The 22,945-nt window shown below is 38.2% G+C and overlaps 1 protein-coding gene across 1 annotated transcript; it reads right to left on the bottom strand.

Moving 5' to 3' along the window:
- Positions 1-11,458: 11,458 nt before the first annotated feature.
- Positions 11,459-21,393, bottom strand: cd40lg (CD40 ligand). Its single transcript, XM_028815799.2, has 5 exons — positions 21,170-21,393; positions 18,129-18,266; positions 15,616-15,652; positions 15,409-15,489; positions 11,459-12,500 (listed from the first exon to the last, which is right to left on the bottom strand). The coding sequence occupies exons 1-5, from the start codon at positions 21,332-21,334 to the stop codon at positions 12,109-12,111; spliced, it is 813 nt and encodes a 270-aa protein (XP_028671632.1). The 5' UTR covers positions 21,335-21,393; the 3' UTR covers positions 11,459-12,108.
- Between the last annotated feature and the right edge of the window lie 1,552 nt (positions 21,394-22,945).

The following is a 22,945-nucleotide window of genomic DNA, read 5'->3' as shown; positions in this document are numbered from 1 at the left end:
CATTGTGGTCAGCAACACAGGAGTGCCGCAGGGAACTGTACTTTCTCTGGTCCTGTTCAGTCTATATACATCGGACTTCCAATACAACTCAGAGTCCTGCCACGTGCAAAAGTTTGCTGATGACACTGCTATCGTGGGCTGCATCAGGAGTGGGCAGGAGGAGGAGTATAGGGACCTAATCAAGGACTTTGTTAAATGGTGCGACTCAAACCACCTACACCTGAATACCAGCAAAATGAAGGAGCTGGTGATGGATTTTAGGAGACCCAGGCCCCTCCTGGACCCCGTGATCATCAGAGGTGACTGTGTGCAGAGGGTGCAGACCTATAAATACCTGGGAGTGCAGCTGGATGATAAATTGGACTGGACTGTCAATACTGATGCTCTGTGCAAGAGATGACAGAGCTGCCTATACTTCCTTAGAAAGCTGGCGTCCTTCAACATCTGCAATAAGATGCTGCAAATGTTCTATCAGACGGTTGTGGCGAGTGCACTCTTCTACGCGGTGGTGTGCTGGGGAGGCAGCATAAAGAAGAGGGACTCCTCACGCCTGGACAAACTGGTGAGGAAGGCAGGCTCTATTGTAGGCATGGAGCTGGACAGTTTGACATCTGTGGCAGAGCAACGGGCACTGAATAAAGTATCTATCTATCTATCTATCTATCTATCTATCTATCTATCTATCTATCTATCTATCTATCTATCTATCTATCTATCTATCTATCTATCTATCTATCTACATCAACAAAATCCAGCACTGCAGCATTCATTTGGCACTAGTGAGGGCAGTTTAAAGGAACACTTCACCTTCTCCCCCTCATTCATTGGTCAAAAGTTCTGTCTTCGATTGAAAAAGTCAGTTCTGTGTGATATTAGTTTCCTGTTTATGATATGTATTATTTTAACAATATTTAAGCAAATAATGTATGTGTCTGGTATGTTGTGAGCAAATGACTGGATAACTTACATGTAGATTATGCAGAATGAAGAACATGAGGCTTTTTGTCTTTTTTTTCCATGGATGTTTTTCATATCATTTGCCATTGTACAGCATTGGTCACCATTGGGTTGTATTATATAATAAACTGTTTTTATCTTTGTTCTCTGTTATAATGTGAGATTAAACTTTTTTTTGGTAATTATTACAAAACACATGGGGCATGTAACATAAAATATACACAAATATACTTTTTGGATCGAGTATTCCTTTAAGCCAACCATTGACTGCAATTTTTGTGATCATTTGGGAAGAAAGAAGGCAGCCAGACAATGCATTTTTTCTGAATGAATATTATTGTGGGATATGTTATCAAAGAGTTTTATTGTATTTGTGTTTTTTTATTGAGTTCAAAGAATGTATACGCTATTTCGTTTTTCTCCATTTGCCAGATGTAAATCACACTAAACCCATTCTTGTATAAAAGCAGTACATGCTATTTTTTCGGGTAGTGTAATGAAGTTATTAGATAGTGCTGGATGTCCAATAAATACAAATAAACATAGACATTTAGTTAAATAATGCACTTTTATTCAATGTGTCCTTAGGCTGGTTCTGGCTGACAAGAGGGGTTTGGGGGGTCCAATGTCTGGTCAGGCCCAGGGGTCCGTGGAGTGGGATCTGTCCCTGATGCAATCTTAGTGTCACATCTATCCTTCCAGGTGCGCCACCTCTTTTGCCTACAAAATGTTTCCAGCACTTTAATGAGTCTTTCATAACAGTGTCCGTAGTCAGAACAGCAATGATTGCTACAGGACATGATGTTCAAGTCTGAAAATTACAATGCTTTTTTAAGAGATTTGGAATGCTGGGATGTTTGAATGAAACACACTCGCCACTATTAGGAGAGCAAGAGAAAGGGAGAATGAATAAAATGGAGTTGGAGTCCGAGTGATTTATTGTAATGGGGGATAGAATGCATGTTGTCAGCCTTGCATGCGATAGCAAGATAAGCAACTCTGCTTTTATTGTGGCATCAAAGAGCATTGATGTGGTACATGTTGGTTGGACATGTAAATAAGAAGTTCACAGCACTCTTTACCTCAGTCATTTCACCTGCAAAGACCCACAGAACATTTTCCAGGTATAAACATTTTACTTTCTAGAACAAGTGCAGTTTGGAGCATACACCTTCTGCAAACCAGCCAACAATATTTTTGAACACTTGACTGAGGTGGGAGCTCACCAACTTCAGATCTAGACATGTCTATAGATGATGCTTTTTGGGGTGAGTCAAAGGCTTGGTGATTACTGGTTAGACTTGAGAAAGGTATGAATGCATTTCATGCAGGCCTATACGTATTTGAAATATTTGTGGTTTGCAGACATTGCAAAAGAAAGCGTGATTCATTAGGTTGTTGAACGTGGGTTGACCCAGGAACTTTATCACTTGCAAAGGTCACGTAAAAAGTAGGCAAGATTGGTTTATTTCTTTTAGTCCTTACATGTAATCAATCAGTCACGGCTTCGTTCTGAGAGCCACATGGCAATGCAGCCTCATCCTCTTTTGTGTTTGTCTAAACTCATGCCTGAACAATGATTCTTTGAGCAGGAGACAGTGAAGTGGAAGTTTCAGTTTTTGTTTATTTTTTCATAGTGCTCTTCGTTGAGTACAGATCTCAGTATGCTGAAACAAGTTCACAGGTAAATGCAATTACAAACTTTTTAAATAACTAATTATATAACGAGTACACATAAAGAAATTAATTTGTTTAAACACACAGCAAGACAAAGCAGTTCAAAGTGATTCACATAAATGGAACCTAACAAAATCTGGCCATTAACACTATGGTTGACTGTGGTCAGTTGACAACAGAGGGGAGGAAAGCAAAAAACTACCTTCAGCAGCAATAAAAACCACTGGGGGGTCAATTACAACTGACAAAGTTGGACACAGTCCTGGAGACCTCGGCCAAGTGGCCAGGGTCTGTGATGCTTCATGGGATATCTGGACAGAATATTTGCATTCTCTTGATTGCAAAGCTGCCAGTATCTATCTCAGATGACTTTTCCATAGGCAAGAAAACAGTTTGGAAGTAGAACAGTGGTACCAATTGACGCAATAAGATACTGAGAAGAGAAACAGAAATGAGGAGGGTTACTAATGGTTCATAATTATTGGATTACTTATATTTTTATACAAATGAATAACAAAGAAAGATGCAATATGTACAGCAAATCAGCAGCTCTAATCAGGGTATGATCTACTAAAGTAGTGAGTCTTCAGCCTGGATTTAAAAACTGAGACCAAAAGGCCGTCTCTAATAACCAGGCAGATCATTCCACAGTTTTGGGCTCAGTAGCTTAAATCTCGACCCCCACCCCCCAACTGTATTTTATTATTCCTTGGATTCTTTGGTAGCCTGACATCATGAGATCTTAACGCACACTCTGATTTGTAAGTAATGATTAATTCTTGATAGGTATATAGGGCCTCGGCTATTTAAAGTTTAATATTTCAAAGAAGGAGGATTTTAAAATGAGCCCTAAGCTTAACTGGAATCCAGTGTAAGGACTTGAGAACTGGAGTTATGTGCTCATACTTTCTAGTAGTTGTAACAATTCTTGCCGCAGTATTTTGAATTAACTGAAAGCTACATACAGAATGAATTGAAAAGAAAGTGAAACATACATTGCAGTACGTCCTATCCTACTAGAAATAAATGCATAAATTAATTTCAAAGTATTGTCCACATTTAGAAACAGTCCTAATTTTCAAATGTATTTGGGGTAGAAAAAACATTGTTTTATATTGTGTGTTTTGAAATGTAGACTGATTTCAAAGATAATGTGTAAGATGTGTGCTAATTCAGTAAAATCAATATTTATACTACCTGAGTTAAAAAGTGACAGAAAATGATCACAGTCTGCATCATTCCCCCTAATTAAGAACATTTCAGTCTTTTCTGTATTCAGGGGCAAGTAGTTCTCACCCCTGTGATCTTTCAACTCACAAACATAATTAAATAAGGATACCACTGGAGAAATATCATTTGGCCTTCAAGAAGGCTAAGGCTGGGTATCATCAGCATACAACTCAGAATGAATATTCTGTTTTCTAATCATAGTTTCCAAAGGAAGGATGTAAAGTGAGAACAGTAAAAGTCTGAGTTCTGAGCCCTGTGGTACACCATATTTAACTTGTGAACATAATGTCTTTGCACTGTCAGCACATTCTGTATGCACTGAATATCAGCTAAACCAGATAAAGACAGTAGATAGATAGATAGATAGATAGATAGATAGATAGATAGATAGATAGATAGATAGATAGATAGATAGATAGATAGATAGATAGATAGATAGATAGATAGATAGATAGATACTTTGTATAATGTTAAATGTTAACGTTTACCCCCCCAGGTGGAATTGAAGAGTCGCATAGTTTGGGGGAGGAACGATCTTCTCAATCTGTCAGTGGAGCAGGACAGTGACAGCGGTCTGTCGCTGAAGCTGCTCTTCTGTCTGGAGATGATACTATTTAGTGGATGCAGTGGATTCTCCATAATTGATAGGAGCCTGCTGAGCACCCTTCGCTCTGCCACAGATGTTAAACTGTCCAGCTCGATGCCAACAATAGAGCCTGCCTTCCTCACCAGTTTGTCCAGACGTGAGGCGTCTTTCTTCTTAATGCTGCCTCCCCAGCACACCACAGCATAGAAGAGGGCGCTCGCCACAACTGTCTGATAGAACATCTACAGCATCTTATTGCAGATGTTGAAGGACGCCAGCCTTCTAAGGAAGTATAGTCGGCTCTGTCCTTTCTTGCACAAAGCATCAGTATTGGCAGTCCAGTCTAATTTATCATCCAGTGCCTCAGATCCCAGCGTCATTTTCCAGTCAGTGTAATAGATTGTTGTGGCCCATGGGGTTAAAGGCTGCACTTAAATCTAATAACATAATTGCTATGGAATTTACTTTATCATAAGATATTAGAATGTCATTTATTTATTTATTTATTTATTTATTTATTTATTTATTTATTTATTTTTAAAGCACTTTAAAAGTAATATCAAGGTTGTCCAAAGTGCTGTACAATAAAACCCAAAATATAAGACACACAATAACCAAAGAGTAAAAGAAACAGAAAAACATAAGAGCTGAGAAATTCATAATAAAATAGTCCACAGATTGTCGACATATCACACTGGGTTAAAGGCCAGGGAGTAAAAGTGTGTTTTTAAATAAGACTTAAAGACAGCAAGTGAAGGAGCCTGCCTAACGTGCGATGGCAAATCATTGCAGAGTTTTGCAACTGAAAAAGCCCTATCACTTCTGAGTTTGCATCATGTCTTAGGAACATGTAAAAACATCTGGTCTGCTGACCTGAGAGACTGAGACAGTACATAAGGGTGCAGTAGTTTCGACAGATAAAATAGGGAACAACCATTAAAGGATTTAAAAACAAATACAAGGATATTAAAATGGATTCAAAAATAAACTGGAAGCCAGTAAAGGGAAGCCAGAATTGGGGTAAAATGCTCAAGCTTGCTTGTACCATTTAAAAATCAAGTAGCGAAATAATGCACCAGCTGTATACAAGCAATGGAGGCCTGGCTAATTTCAAAAAGAAGCGCATTGCAGTAGTCTAAAGACAAAACAGGCTTGATTTTTGACAGCCGCCTCAACTGGAAAAAGCAAGATTTTAACACATTGCTTTCACATGGCTATCAAGTTTTAAAGTAGAATCCATTTTCACACCTAAATTTCTGATCATGGATTTCTCAATGCAGGGGGTCTGTCTTGTCTTCTGTCTTGTTCTCATTAAAATTTAGAAAACTTAATGCCATCCAACTCCTGATATTTATAAGGCAATCAAAGAGGGGCTGGGCTGAGCATGGACCAGGGCACTTCAGAGAGAAATAAACCTGACAGTCGTCCACATAAAGATGAAAGCAAATACCATGTTTCTGGAAAACAGCGCAGAGTGGCAGCAGGTACAAGGAGAACAGAAGAGGTCCCAGGATGGAGCCCTGTAGTACTCCCCAGAGGTGGAGGTAAAAAGTTAGTATGATGGTTAGTATGCTTTCTGTACTGTGACTGGTGCAGAAGCCAGACTAGAACTTCACAAATAAATTGTGATGTGTAAGGTGACTTTGAAGATGCACAGAAACTACTGTTTTAAGTATTTCACAAAAACATGGAAATGGAAATGGAACAAATGCTATTTGTATGAAGGTATGTGTTTGTATTTGTATGTGGATTGGGACCTGAGTGCAGTGGGTGAAACCTGAGCACCACATAGTTAGGGATCAGGATAATTCAAAGGCTGGGTACAGTCATTTGAAATTTGAATGATCAGAGAGTTTTGAAGGACTAAGCCATGGCTATTGGCATGGTGCTCCCTGTTCAGTTCTACTGTCATTCAATACTAGAAGTCACGCAGCTGCCACATGTTACCTAGCAGCTAAGTATGCATGGAGTTATAGCAAAACAGCTATTATTAAATTAACTCACTTGTTTAATTGAAAAATAATGAGCGCTGCTCCAAAGTACACTTAATATTGTATGATGCCCACCTGCCCACTACTTTACATGTGCTTGGGCTTAAAAGAAACCATTCACCTATTAAAGCCCAACAAAGGTTGGATGAATCATCCTGCCCACTGGAGTGCTAAAGTGGAAAATGAGCGCTTATTTTGGGCACAGATCTGTCCCTCTTATTCTCTGTTTCTGTCGAATGTACCGCTCTACCCTAATCTCAGAGCGCTGCCACTCGCCCTCAGTTGCTGATTGAATGTCGTTTCCTCTCCCACACTTCCTCTTCAAAGCTAATTAAAGAGAAGGATGTTGCTTGCTACTCTAGTTGTTGTAAAGGTGCAATGAAAAAAAAAAGTGGTGTTGTGGCATTTTCTCAACTCTGAGGCAACAAAAAAAGGGCATGTCACTGAAAACGAGGTCCCCAGGAGAGGCATGCCACACATTTTTCCCAAAAATGTAGACTGATGTCACTAAAGCAATCATTTCATTGTGATGTTTTTAACTACTTTCAAATAATCTTCATTATCAATACAGAAATGTAAAGTAATGGGCAAATTTACCATGTGTCAAATGAATTGTGGGGCCTTCATTTTACTTCAAGTTTGAAAACAACAGAACTGAAACATCAAAGATATGAGGTGAACTTTACAATTAATAATGATACTTAGGTTAACAGGGGCGGTAGCGCTGCTGCCTCACAGTTAGGAGACCCGGGTTCGCTTCCCAGGTCCACCCTGCGTGAAGTTTGCATGTTCTCCCCGTGTCTGCGTGGGTTTCCTCTGGGTGCTCTGGTTTCCTCCCACAGACCAAAGTCATGCAGGTTAGGTGGATTGGCGATTCAACATTGGCCCTAGTGTGTGCTTGGTGTGTGTTTGTGTGTGTTCTGTGGTGGGTTGGCGCCCTGTCCGGGATTGGTTCCTGCCTTGCACCCTGTGTTGGCTGGGATTGGCTCCACCAGACCCACTTGACCCTGTGTGGGTTGGAAAATGAATGGATGGATGGACTTCTGTTAACAATTACTACAGTGTGAAGCTCAAATAAAACATATCATCTTAGTTGGAAACATTTAAGTGTCTGGAGGAGAAATCATTTCCAGGCATTAAAAAAGATAAAATAAATTGAATTATTAGTTTTTTCATTCATCCACCAAGACATCTTTATACCAAACATAACTGTGGTGCAAAACAATGGACTGGCACGTTGTGAGCTGTGAGGATTTTAGAGAGGGGGAGAGAGAGGAAGAAGTGAACTATTTATGTGTATTGAGTTGGGAATAAAATTAGAAAGAGGTGGAAAACTCAAAGTTACTCTGGGGAGAACGGCTCGCAATTAAGTAAGAACTGGGTTTACACTTGTAGGAGCACCGGGGAAGAGGACTTCTAGTGTATAATACTGACCACTTAACCTCTTACAGAACTCACCCATCAATAAAGCATAATACACCTCAAGCCCAGAGATGAGGTGAGCCAGGGTAAGGGCTCAACTGGTGGATAGCAAAGAGGACTGAGATGGAGGTGATATTGTGCATGCTTGGTGTTGTGTTATGTTAGCTAATTATTCAGATACCCCAATGCGTAGTCAATGTTTTCTTGTTTAGCTGGGTCTTTCAAAGATACTGTATATGTATGGTTATTGTAAGGGTTTACCCAGTTGAAAAGAAACAAGCGAAGCAGCTTTCAACTTTAGGAGAGGAAAAGGAATTTGCATGCTAGAGTCCCAGTGGATTGGCCAAAGAGCAGTATGTCCTATCAATGTGAATGGTGTCTTGGAAGTGAGAGTAGAATCAAGAACAACTGCAATGTCTCCTGAACAAGTCTCCCAGCCTGGGACAGGTAGTACACTAGCATGGAATGATGTCTTTGCATATTCTAGCATATGTTCCAACAATCTGCAAGTCAGATGGACTGAAGAGTGAATAAATTAATGAATGCAAAAGTGCCATTTGTTGGTCTGAGTTGGTTGTTGCATTGTAGGCAAAGATGTCCAAGTTTGGTTCAGTTTTCTTCCTGGAAGATAAAAATTCCCTGGCTGTGTTTTCATACAGCTGTAAAAGTACTGTAAGGTCACCACCAAATACTAATCATCTGGTGTATGTTAAAAATGCTATCATGGTTAAGTGTGTGTGTATGTCCTACGTCAAGATGGTGTTACTTCCAGGAAATGATCCTGTCAGACACTTGTTCTTTCCTGAATAGGCTCCATTGCTCTGAAAGGGTAAGAAGACATTATGGTGATATACATAACATAACATAACATAACACAACGTTACATTCTAAACCTTTGGTAAAAGATGTTATGATACACTCTGTATGATATACAATGTATGGTACACTGGGCTGCTCTCACCCAGTGCTACATGGAGCAAAAGAGTTTTAAAAAGAAATGAACAAAACAATACATTGACCACAAAAAACAGAAATTGCCAAAGACAAGACTTACAGAGTTATCTTATTTTTAAAAATTTGAAAAGCCATTTGAATTATCCAGTTTTATGCCAAATATTTTTTATTTAAATATCCTACAAATAAAACAAAAAACATCATTAGACTGAAAAGTTATTTCCACTTCTCATTAACAATAAACACCACAGTCTTCTAGCATTTTGAACTTGTGGAGCTCTGCTCCAATTAATCAGCTGTACACATTGATTTATTCTTTTTCTGCTTTAATTTCAAATTATTTAAATTATGCCAATGAGCATTCTGTGATTACTGTAGATCCTTAAGCTACTGGATGTTTGAATTTTTTTTATGAAATTGCATGTTACAGTATTCTGAAATCTAACTAACAGAATCACAAGTAGGGCATCCTGGTAGCAAAAAAGTTAGCACTGCTGCCACAAAGCTCCCGGGGTTGAATAAATACAGCCTGGAGTTGTGTTGTAGAAAAGAGTGTGCTTGATCATGTCCACCTAGAGGAATGCCAATAATTGTAGGAATGGAAGATGAGTTTTAACTTGGTTAATCAGTTATCAGTTTGTCCTTCGGCAATACCGGTAATTAATCCAATAATTCGGCAAGGCTCCTACTTTATTTACTTTACCTATCTTTGCTGTAGGAGGCAGATCTCCAGCCTTTACACTTACATCAGGGTAACTAAAGCACACTTATTTTAAGAAACAGAATAATATAATTTATCAATAATTACAAGGATTATAGAAATATGATAACTACATATATATAGTCTATTGACACATAAGACTGGACACAGACAGACTAGACAGACAAACATAAAACATAGATAGGCTGTTTACTGCCTGTTTAGAATTCTAATTAGTCTTGGCACAAATACATAGTTTTACGTTACCAAGTCTTTAAAGATGATGCCCAATGTTGTGTGGAGTTGTCGTTGCGGATTCATTTAAAAGATTTGTCTTGCGTTGGAGTGCAGTTTCTCTTTGCTACATGATCCTTTGTTTGTGGTGTTCTGTGATGCTGCTTTCTCAGCTTGTTTTCTATTGTTAGGCCTTTTTCCTGTGTCTTCTGCAACTTAAAAGGAAACCCCATTACTCTTTCTCACACAAGAGTTTAGAGGCTGACGTGCCCTTCTTGAAGTAATGGCTGCTTCTCAGCCTTTTCAGCCCACTGGCCTACAGCATGGCTTGGCAGAGAGATTGTCAAATTCTGATCCACAAAGAGAAACAGGTTGTCACTTCTCATCTCCCCAAAAAGAAAGTGGTTTGTGAGCTTTTAGTTTCAGTGAACAGTTTCCGATTTTTTCAGTCATTTTGGAGAGTGAGAGCAGAATTCCCATGAGAGTTCCCTCAGAGTTTCCCTTGACAGAGCCACCTGAGAGAGCCTGTGAGTGTCCCCTGATTCCTCAGGAGTTTTAAGGGAATGTGTAAATTCTCCTGATTGGATTAAAGTCTGGCTGTCAGAGTTGTCATTCATTGACTTACAGCTCTTTGTTCATGCTTGCATCCATTTTGTGCCTTCTGGGTCAAGAAGTCTGCAAAGGGGCCTCTGGAAAGATATCAGTTCAACTCTAATTGACACCTTTGTTATCAGATGAGATCCAGGCAGATCCTGGTGCAATGTGGAGTTCATTCACTAAGTGGGGGTTTTGTGATGCTGGATGCCTGATAAATCTGCTGCTTTAACAGGTCAGATGTGACACTAAAGCCTAGCAGAATAGGCTATGCCCACTTTTTTCTACACAGTTTAGCTTGAATGTCTTCTCTGTTCCTTCTCTGAATATTCTGGATTTTCATTCCAAAAACTAGAATTCTTGGTGAATTCCCAGCCCTAAACTGGTTCTTCATGACTGTTGATGAAAGGTCCTTGCAGTGGAGTATTATCACTTCCAGGGTGAATTACTGCTTTGTGACTAATGCTTCCAGAATATTCACAAGCTCCCTATGATCCTCAACTGAATAAGGAGGCACAGAAGATGGATGGGTGAATGTATGAATTACACTGCTTCTTTCACCCAGTCCACTATAACAGTCCAATTTCTCCTTTACTTAAGATTCTCACAGTTTAATATAGACAGTGTGGTCTTTAAGTATACAGGTTGTGATGTCTACAGTACTGTGTGAAATACCGTTTATATGGCTTAATAAATCTGGAAAAAAAGCCAGGACATGTTCTGTCTGTGTTGATCACTGTTAGGTGCCAAAATTGGTGTGTTAGATGATGCTGACCTACTCACTTTTATAAAGATGTGTAGTCAAGTGACAGTCCTACTTTTTAGCTGATAACCATAAGCAGGGACATCAGTACCCTCTCAAGACCTGAGATGAGAGTGCTACCATTAGCAGGGAAAGTGCTACACTATAGACAATTTTCCAAAAACAGCATGTAAAATTATGAACTCAAGAACCACACGGTAGGAACACATAACTCCAGTTCTTAAATTCTTACACTGTGTCCCAGTTAAGTTTAGGGAAGATTTCAAAATCTTACTTAAAAGATGGAATGAAATCTGCTAAAAAACACAAGTATCTGTAGATAATGACACACAATCAGTATTGACACAACATTGAAAAACAAATGATATATTGAATATATTTATAACTGTATTTGAGGAAATATTTGAAATTTACCAACAAATGTTCAACATACAGTAGACATTTCTAGAGTCTTTGAATAACTGAAGTGTCTGTAACTTTGATGAATATCACCTCTGGTTTCTTTTACGGTGGGAATGGCCAGTCCAGCACTGTATGTTGTCTCTTTTTATCTGCACTAAGCCATAAAATTGATTTCTGGTGGAGATATTGAAATTGCCACATTGTGTGCAAGAATTCATATTTACAGTCATTTTTAGATAGGCACAGATCCAACACTCCACAGTTGCATACATTCTTTCACATGGTAAATACCCAATAGTATAAAAAAATTAAAAGATATAGTTCTTAAATTAGTAGTTAACAAATAAATAAATAGTTAATAAACAGGAAGTTCCATCTTGTAGCTTAATTGTAGTGCTACGACATGGCCTGGAAAACACCACGACTGAAATCTTCAAATAAAATGGAGATCTCATTCCAGAAAAAAGTTACTAATTTCCAAAATTTTGGAAACTTACAGTCTTAGGTCCTTTGCATAAATAATAATTCAGGCATTCGAGCCTGCGTGTTGATGGCAGACTTGCTTTTTCCTTATGCCAATGTTCAGTTTGACTTCTTCTCAGAGCCTAAACAATCCAAAGAGCGTTGCGGTGCCATTGAAGTGCACACGCCTAATATCTGATACATTGACAAAAACTCGATCGTTTCTTTTTAGAGTGAAGACCCCTCCTTGGTACAGCGTATGAAGTTTGCTTTCAGTCCCTTCAGTCGAGCTGCTGATGGCTTTTAAGAGCAGAACGTTCTTCTCTGTTGAATCCTTTAGCATGACATACTGGGAGAATGAATTTTGCTGTCTCATGGACGAGAAAGTGACTTGGGAGTAAATATAATAGAGACCTGCTTCTCTGATTACCAAGTTTCCTGAAGATGTTTCATAAAACAGATTTGTGGTCATGTCCAGGTTGGGGTCAGTTATCCAGTCTGTGATGGTGTTCTTGGTCAGGCAGGTTTCTAGAATAAGCATAAGCGTTGTTATAAACAAATGTAGCATTTTGAATGCACTTCATTCAATGGTTAACCCATGTTAAGTGGGCAATCAAAAACACACAGATTTTTATTTTTCCCTTTTTGTCATTTCTTGTTTCCTTTAAGTTACATGACGTAAAAGAACTGGAGTTGTAACCCTTGAAACTGGTTAGTTACTGGTAACCATCACACATAACACACACTGCAGAATGGAGGACTGAAGTTGGCACTTCTAGTTTTCTGTACTTTGATTGTGCACAACCACAGTATCATTAACACAGTTCAACTTCATGTCACACAATCCCCCATAATTTTAAAAAGATTAATCAAATTCCTCCACCTTATATTAGTGGTGATCTGTCAGTATCTCCCTTCACAGACATGTAGGCCATTTTATTGTGTCAGTCACTTGTAAGGATCTGTTTTAGACTCACATAGCCAGCAATAATCACTTTTCTTGTCTTTGCCTGTACCTTTCATTTTCTGAAAGCAGAAATCTTTTGCTTCACTTTTAATAATGTGATATACCCTTTAGCTTTACTACATTGAAATTAAGTCATGAAATAAAGGGAACCTATATCCCAGATAGTTTGCTTTGGCAAAAAATATTATAGTTGAAACATTCTAGAAGTCTTTCTAATATTTAGAACATCACATACTAAGTGTTATTAAGGCTGAACAGGGGAAGAAATGGGCTGTAAAACTGTAACAGGATCAGACTGAGGACATCCCGGCCCTTTCTGCTCTGCTCATCCCCATTTCTAGCAGATGTCCCCTTAAAAATGCTACAATGTTTGTAAGAATTCTAATAAAATAATTTTATTTGAGCAATGTAAACATTTGTACATACAGTTTTTTTTTTTTTTGTTCTTTATTTCGCCTTATACAATTTCTTGTATTAGGAATTTGGTAGTTTTTGCATACCCCTTGGGGTCAGAGCGCAGGGTCAGCCATTGTACAGCGCCCCTGGAGCAATTACAGGTTAAGGGCCTTGCTCAAGGGCCCAGCAGAGCAGTGGCCTTTTTTTTTTGGCAGTGACGGGGATTCGAACTGGCAACCTTCGGGATACCAGCGCAGATCCTTAGCCTCAGAGCCACCATTCCGCCCAATAGATATAGATATAGATTCTAGTTATTTTAATCATTTGCTTTAGGAAAGACTCAGATGACACCTATCTGAGCATTTGATCCATAAATGTGTGACAATTTGTGATGCACCCTTTAGAAAAACTTAATTTATTGTTTAAAAAATGGAGACATTGGTTGCTTCATGGATTCAGTGTCTCTTAGAGCTCATGTGTTCTCCTGTCTGCGTGGGTATTTCTCTGAATATTCTGTTCTTTTCCCCATAATACAATGATGTGCCTGTTAGGTGAATTGGCTTTACGGTAGGTGGGCACTTGAGTGGTCCTCTGTCACCATGTCCAAATTTTTCTTCTGCATTGCTCGTTTCCTTCAGAATAGACTCTGATCTGTATAATTATCTTTGAAAAGTTATTTTTGCATGTATATAAAGCTAAAAAATCTGATCAAAAACCTTGATATTATTTATTTTCACAAGAATTATTTTTTACACCTAAAACATATTCTGCAAGGGATAGTTACTCACCTTTCCTAACCTTCATTAGATCTCCTCAGTTTTATTTGGAATATGTTTGCGTTTACATTAGCATAATGCATTTGTTTTAAACCTTTAGATGGTGGCTTTCAAGTTCAGGCCTGGAGGACCCCCAAGGCAGCAGGTTTTCATTTCAAACAATTTCACAATCAGTGTGTCATTCTTACTTTTAACTAACCTTATTTTTTATTCCTCTGGACTGTAGACATTTGTAAGAAATAAAACAATATTTCTTTGCTATAGCTTTAAATGCATACATTCTTTTTAATGTTCCCTTTTCTGTGGTGTTCTCACTTAATTGCATTGACATACTGATGACTTGCAATGAGCTGTGCAGGCACAGATGCAGACAGCACTGACAGCTAAAGTAGAGCAATAACTTCACGGCCATTGTCACTGGCCTCCTAATTAAGAAACACTTGTTACAAATGAGCAGACCAACGGCTCTGGCAACAAAGTAATTGCTACCCCTTAGCATTCAGTCTTGTCAAAATTTGGGCAAAATTAAGTGAGAACACTCTACAGAAAAGGTTGAATTTAAAAAAATGGCAAAGGAAACTCAAGCATGTAAAGTTTTGGTAAAGAATGACATTTTTGAAGATTTTATTAGAATAAGAAAATAAAAATCACAACTCACTAAAGAATGAGCTCAAACCAAATGTAGGACTGATGAACTAATTGTCTGTAGTACTAGGGTGTTGTACCATGTTAGCCATTATGAATGTAGTGAGAAGTCAAGCAAAATGACACCTTTTATTGGCTAATTGAAAATATTAAAATATGCAAGCTTTCAATGCAACTCAGGCCCCTTCTTCAGACAAGATGTAATCATTTAATTACATTAATTACATATCACATAATGTATTTAGTTAGCCAATAAAAGATGAACTAATTGTGAAATTGTTTGGAAAGAAAACCTACAGCCAATGGAGTCTCTCAGGATGGAACTTGGAAATCATTGTAATCGAAAATGCAGATTTACTCAGATTATAAAATGTTGCTTCAATGTTCACGGCTAATTTTAGCCCAAGTATCAATGTGACTCATACTGTACATGTAGATGTTCTCTTTACCCACTTTTTGTCACTTAGACCACTTTTGCAGCCTGTCTTTCTGCAGATAGGACTCATGTGTTGCCGCATGTGTGCAAATAAACAGAGTGTTTCCTCTTTGCAAAGGTCAGGCTCTGACATCATGCAAGCAAACTAGACTGGGCAACTGGCAAGGACCCAACAACGAGAAGCAAGCTGCGTCGATGCAGTGGAAGGACACCTACCTATCTGCTGCTTGCCACTGCATGGTGCACCTATCCTCAAGTGTGCTGCTATGGGAGGAGAATGGGGGTCTTCAGGTGTTCCTTTAATAAAAATAAAAAAAAGAAACTATTATCTAAGATAAGATAGCAATAGCATCTTAGACAAAATAATCAATTTAATGTTTTCTGGTAAGAGCAAAGAGACTGCATAACTCAGAATTCACTTACCTCTCAGCATTCCGAGTTTCATTTCATTTGGAGAAACCTGAAAATGAAATGCAGTACATTTAAGTATTCAGCATGAAAAAATATAAAACTTGCAGCAGCTTTTGGACTTGCTGTTCTTTGGTAGCTTTTAAGCTTTGAGAATTTGAGGGCTTGATGTAGTGCAATTATTAAGCCTTTGTCAAGATCTTGTTACACTATATCATAGGTTTAGATGGACTATGGCATGCCCCTAGTTTACACTTCATGTTGGTGCTTTTTAAGTCTTGCTAAGTTCAAACAAGCATCGGTTAACACCTTGGAAGTATCTAATTCATACACTACAGGTAGCCGCTATTCTAAAGTCTTGTCTTGGGTGCTTTGTAAGTTTAATTCAGACCAAACAAAGCAACTGTCACATGTCAGGAACCATGTCTAGGTGGTCCTTATTCCAAAGTATTACTGGAATTCCTGCTTGCTCTCAGGAAACAAATTCAATTGAGTTAAATTTTGTGGTAGAAGTGTTTGTTTAATTCAAACGAGTAAAGAAAAGTTCATTCTTGTGTCATTGGCAGTCGGATTACTCCGTAGGAAGGTGAGTGATTAGAATAAAATACAAGTTATCTTTTAATTGATGGTATTATAAACATGGGGGACTGCCAGTCTACTGGAAAAAATCGATGGATGATTGTGACAGTTTTGGTTTAGAGAGTCCACTTTAACAATAAGACTGCAGTCTCTCTCTCCCTCTCTCTCTCTGTCTTCCTCATTTGTTTGAAGTACTCAGACGTCTTTCACATCCTCATTTGTGTCTTCTTATTATTTTATTAGACTTACTGAACCTTCATTTCTATCAGCCAAACTAACCGCGATAGAACTTGTACACCTTTATCACTTCACTTCACCAGTCCATCTATTTTCCAGTTTTTTTATACCCTCTTATTTGTTGCTTGCTTTAGTTAAACAGACAGTCTCATGATTTCATTCTGAGCCTGAGTGCTTTAGTATTAAATGAGTATTTTTATTCTATTCACAGTCAAAGGGACTGCCAGCCTGAAATAAAAGTAAAGAAATGCCACATAAGCCACATACTCTTGCTAGTACTGCTGTTAAGGCCAATACAATATTTCAGCAGAAACCACTTTACCATTAAAACAGCCAAAAAATTAACCTTAAAATGCCTTTGAATGCAAAACTAAGTTTCATTCTAAAGGGTATAAATGTCTAAATGAATGGTTGATGACACGTACCACTTCATTTGTTCATTACTAAACTTGCTCAATACAGTACAGGAGTTCGGGGGTGGCAGCTTTACTCCTCGTCCAGGGCGCCAATCCATTGTAGGGCACACCCACTCGCACCCCTACATAGGGCCAGTAACATAACCAGCATATCTCTGCCGTGAGTGGAATATTCAGTTTCATCTTTGTCAATTCGTTTATTTCATAGGCTGAATGGAATTCTTAACTGCATTATAGAAGGAAGCTGAATGACTCATTGCTAAGTCAACTCTCATCTTCATCACTATCAAATGGAAGACTTACCATCATTACAGTAATGAGCCAACTGGAGGAAGTTTTTGTCATCCTTCTAGGCTGAGTCGAAATCTCATTATTACTATCATGACCCGAGTGATTTCTCAGCCCAGTTATTGACATAAACTCATTTGGAATATCAGTACCAGCATTATGGCAGAATTAATGAATATCACTTTGTTTGAAAACCTTTAAGTGAGACATCTTAAATGTAAAAAACTTAATAGACCTCTTCAGGCTAAGACTCATTAAGCAAGAGAGGAGAACAATGTATAGTCAAGATCTTTGGTAAAGATAACTGTCCAACAAAGGCTTTTGAAGTTTCTGATGAGTTTTTCAGTTCAATGTGGGACTGTAGACAGGTTGTCTGTGTCAGTCCGAGAAATGCAAACAATCCTCATATTTGGCCATAAAACTCTTGTCTCTACTCAAACCATGTTGTAATGTTAAATTTTAACATGAGTTTAACTTCCCATTCTTTTCTCTTCTCTCTTGCTGTGTAAACACAGGGAACTCCAGTCTCTAGTATTGCATCTTGCCTGAAGAAGGGGCCTGAGTTGACTCGAAAGCTTGCATATTGTAATCTTTTTAGTTAGCCAATAAAAGGTGTCTTTTTACTTGACTTCTTACTACATTCATAATGGCTAACATGGTACAACACCCTAGTACTTTGTTTGACTGACTGTAAATATCACTCCTAATGATTGCCAGTCACGTTGTGGAATCAGCTTCATCATTATTGCTGTGGACTAATAGGTCAAACCACCTAAAATGAATGAAAGTCTAATCTCTATCACTCTAAAATGTTTTAGTAAAGAACACTGCTTAGAACTTTATCATCAGTGAAAGGGAAGACTTGTGATGGACTAAGTGGAACTCTGGATATCGGGGTCTTATTCTTGTAATTGTCATGAACTAAATGTGAAGGTCATTGCCATCACGTTTGAAAATGTTATGTTATGATCTCACAGACACCTGTCTACCAGAGCTCTAGGAATTTACCTTTGAGAACAGCTTCTGAAATTCACCAAGAATTTTCTTGCAGTCCAGCAATGAGCTTGTCACATCTTCTTCTTTGCCGCATTGGAGTAACCTTTTAATTATAGTAAGGTCGGAATGTTCATTCAGGGAACTCTGAATCTGAGAAATAAAAGGGTACAGTTGTAGTACATCTATGTTAAAGAAGCATTAAAGTCCTTCTGCTTTAGTGTAATTAATGTGTTACTTTAATTGTGCTCCAGAGGGTATGATGGATTCGGGATTGCTGCACAATTTCTCTTTTTCTTATCACTTTCAGTACTATGATATGATCACCCGGTCACATGCTCTGCGGATGTACCGACTACTCAACACCTGCACATTGAAAGAGCGGAGCCCTCACTTTAATCGCCTCTGATATCTACCACCCCACCTACTTCTTAGTACTTTACTGTGAAGAAAGCTGAAATTCTGCTCTTTGTTGTACAGCACTTCCTTAGCTTTGAATTTTTTCTGGTCTCTCACTTTCTTTCTCTCTCTCTCTCTCTCTCTCTCTCTCCATTTATGTGCTTATCAGCATGGCTTAGAGAAACCCTTTCTCCTCACCCAAGCAGCACAGTTTTCTCAAGCAAATTCAATGAAATGTTTCATTTGGTGGATGGGTTTTGTGTAGTCATCAACCAGGCAACTTTTAACCACATTTTGGCTTTGTGAAGCTCCCAAGCTCCCTCTGGGCAATTAAAAGCATTCTATTCTTTCTTACTAAACCTAATCAAACAGAACTGAGTGTGCAAATAAAACACTGAACAAGGTTTTAATAACCTGACAGTCACCACCACCAGGGCAATGAACCCATAAAAATTTGCATCCACTTTTTTATTATTTTTTTAAGAATGTAATCACAAAGAATAAGATAAACATTTTTCATGTTCTTCATCTTCGCACTGTTCTATAATTTGAGAAGGTTTATGAAACATACTGTAGTATGACTATTAGCAGTGGGTTCAAGCCTCAGCCCTTTCTGCATGTCCTCACTGGGTTAAGTCCTGGTACATCCAGCTTTAACCACTGACTCCATGTGAGGGTATCAGAATGTGTGTGACATGACATGGACTTTGATAACCTGAACATAACCTGAAAGATTACATTTAAATAAACATTACATGTCAACTTAACAGAGATGAACAGAAATGTTAAAAATATTCATGTGTTCATTTTACAAATTTACTCATTGCAATCCACAACCTGCATTTGGCAACATCAAGAAACAGGCAGTACTGAGTCCTGGATGGAACAAAAGACCATCACTGGAGCTCATCATTGTTTTTGAGTTAAAAGACAAAAACTCTCAAGGACATATTTTATTCCATTATTCAAAATCATTAAATGAAATTCCAAGCACATCACCTTCACATTTTGCAAAGAAAGTTAACAGATTAAGACTTCAAAGCAAAGACCGTGGAGATAATCATTGGGCTTCACTGTTCACTAAACAAAAGCTCCAGATTTCATTATTAATAAAGTATCTATCTATCTATCTATCTATCTATCTATCTATCTATCTATCTATCTATCTATCTATCTATCTATCTATCTATCTATCTATCTATCTATCTATCTATCTATCTATCTATCTATCTATCTATCTATCTATCTATCTATCTATTACCCAGTCACCTTCCCCTTATGTTGCCTTGAAATAGTTTATAACAGTTAACGTTTTTTCACTTACAAGTAATTTATGAAGCCACTGGTCATACTTATTAGGTCCCTTCCATCCAATGCGATGGTGAGGGACCTACCATCCAAAGTTGAACGTGATTAGCCCAGACGGTATTGTGCAGAAACCAAACCTGGACTGAGCACCAGTCCACTACAGACTACATTTACTCAGACAGTGTCAAATAAAATTCAGCAGTTAAAGTAGCCACACAAGTTAAGTCGGAAAACAGGAGATGCTGAGAAAAAGCATTAAGATACTAGGAGAACATAAAAATGACACCCACAACAGGTCTGAAGCCTGGTCTCTAAACCAGTCAGGTAACAGGACCAACCAGCGTATCCAACAATTATCTTTGGTAACTCTGAAGGACCCATACCAAATCTAGAAATGTACATAATTCGTTATAGCTCAGGGAATTAGTGGTTAACAATGTTAATAAGATGTTCACAACTTTAAGTTTGTGAATTTAGTTTAGCTGTATGACACCACCATTAAATATCAGCATGCTTTAAACTCATATTGTAAAAACATTAATAAAATGCTAATAACTTTTAATGTCCATCTCTGGATTTGAATAATATGAATAATTTGACCACAAATTGGTTCAAAGTGCCATTACATCAATAAATTTCTTATAATATTAAAGTTTGCTATTTAATCGAATATTATTATAATGTTCAATGTATCCAGCATTTCCTTTGCCATGCCAATCTTTCATAGATAAATCAATAAAGCATACATGGAATATTTTGTAACATGTTCAAATGTTATTACTTACTTACTGAATAAAGCGCTACTCTGGATATTTTTACCAGTATTCATCTTATTTTATCAGATGAGATATGAAACATATGAAACGTCCTCCATTTCGTTGCCTGTTTGAGCCTCTAAATGCAGATTGAAGCACAGATACTTTTGGTTTTTATCACCCCTACATGGTATTACAGTTTATTAAATTTTGCTTCATGCATATATTGTTAATTTAAAACCTCTGTGCCCCATTTAACATCAACTCTCCCACCATGCTTCACTCATTTAGCATTTTTGCGAAGCCCTTCTTCCGATTGCACATGTCTACCTTTGGGCTACTGGTCATCTCCTAACATGGCACAAATCTTTCATGTGTGCATCAGTAGCCTCTTTTGAAATATGAGTAAATGATTCAATTTTAACACTGAGTAATAATCTTGCTAAGAACTATCTGAATCCCTCAGACTACAACTTTTACAATCATACTTTACCACGTGCCTGTCAATTTAGTTCTAATTTTGCAGAATGATTGGATGGTTAAAAAGAACATCTGATAAAAAGTGTAGAGAGGGTGAAATAGATAAGCACTTACCATATCATTCTTTTTCCATTGATGTGTGAAAAACAAAGCAAATACAATCATCTGGACCAAGATCAAGAAGAACAGAAACCAGACAAAGGTCTTCATCATGGAAGATGGCAGAGGACTCCGTGGAGGAGGCGCTGGGGGTACGGTCGAGGTGTATGTGTTGATCATGAGTGCAATGGACAGCCGAGGATGATGCTACTTCATAAACACACGCAGTACTGAGAGTGCACTCTGTGAACTTTGCTTTATATACGACTTCCTGACTTGAGCATTCATTACTTTCATCTCCACCTTTTTCTTGGTATTCCATATGCTCACTTTCTGCTTACTGCCTTCTTGCTCAAGTGTCATGTATTCAATTGACTGAAGATCTTTTGACCATCACGGGCTGCAGTCTAAATTGAGATTCTCCCAGATTATATTTTTCTTACTTTTTTTTATATGTTTTCAAGGCAAGCCAGTTTCATGTGATGTGTGTGTAGCACATCAATTTCCAAATCTGTTTTTCCAATACTGGGTTATTGGACAGAGGAAAGAGCAGATGGTGTGCCAGTTTATTGCAGGGCACACTGTCACCCACTCTGGGCCATTTTAAAGTCACCAATTACATGCATGTTGTGGAGGATAAGGACACTCTGGAGCAGCCTTTGAACCCAGAATATTGCCAAGGAGAGACTATAGTATTGTAACGACGCTGACTCTTGTATCAGCTTTGGATGACTTCTTCACATAGTCAGAAGCACTATGCACTGACATTCCATCATTCTAAAGAGCAGTTTCAGTGCCAGCTGCAGGGGAACTCATAGAAAGGGCAAAGCTGCCACAGCCACCTGATCTCATTTCTAGTGTGGCTAAGGTAAGCTGTACTTCTAAAGTTAGTGAGCTGCCTACAAGCTCAATGAAATGATTAATTGGGGCTGCACTTGGAAGCACTGCACAGTGCTGCAGTATTAAAAAAATATGTTATATTAATAAAATAACAAAAAGAATGAGATGCACAAAGGTAATCCCCAAAATTCAACAACAAAAGAAGTAAAATAATAACCCTGAAGCCCTTCTCGTTCTACCTCAATAGGTCCAGATCCTTGTAGGATAGGTGAGGTGGGTGGTGCCACCCAACTTATCACATCGCCATTCATTCTCCATCTTTTCCTCCTGTTAGTCGAGCACTTGACTTGACTTACCTTCTGGTTTCAAGCTCACCATTGCAGTCCTAGTCTAGGGCTGTCATAATATTATTCCTTTTCAACCTTTTCTCAAGTTCTACTTATTAGGTTGTATTACATTTTTCCCCAATAGGTGCTTTGAATTATGAGGAAACGATTTCAAGTGTTATTTCAACACTTCTAAACTGTCCTCTTAGTGTTTTTATTATTTTACATCATGAGGTCTTGCTTTTTTTGTGGGCATCACCATTCTGGGTAAATTATGTATACTTTTGCTAGATCGTTGCTAGCATGCAACAACTGGAAGGCATGACGTATCTCAGCATTTCCTGGTTCTCCAAGATTCAGCTTAAGGCTTTGAAACTTTTGTGTGGTTTTTGTTACTTGACTTTTGGTTAGTGTAATGGGCTTTGTTCTCTTTGAAATTTTGACTTTAGTAACAATTCTGTTAGGAATTTTGTCCCTGAGTTTTGTTTATGTTGAATCTCTTGGTCCAAGTCAAGATTTTTCCTCTGCCTTTTTTAGGGCAATTTCCATGACTTCAACATGCCCTCCCAAAGTCGTGACCCTATCTAGTCAGAGTTTCCTATCCACCCAGTGTCCCAGTTTTCAA

This window comes from Erpetoichthys calabaricus, chromosome 12 (assembly GCF_900747795.2).
Source record: "Erpetoichthys calabaricus chromosome 12, fErpCal1.3, whole genome shotgun sequence".
Classification (NCBI taxonomy): domain Eukaryota; kingdom Metazoa; phylum Chordata; class Cladistia; order Polypteriformes; family Polypteridae; genus Erpetoichthys; species Erpetoichthys calabaricus.
Note: the sequence above shows the minus strand (reverse complement) of the source record. Positions and strands in the feature narration are given on the sequence as shown.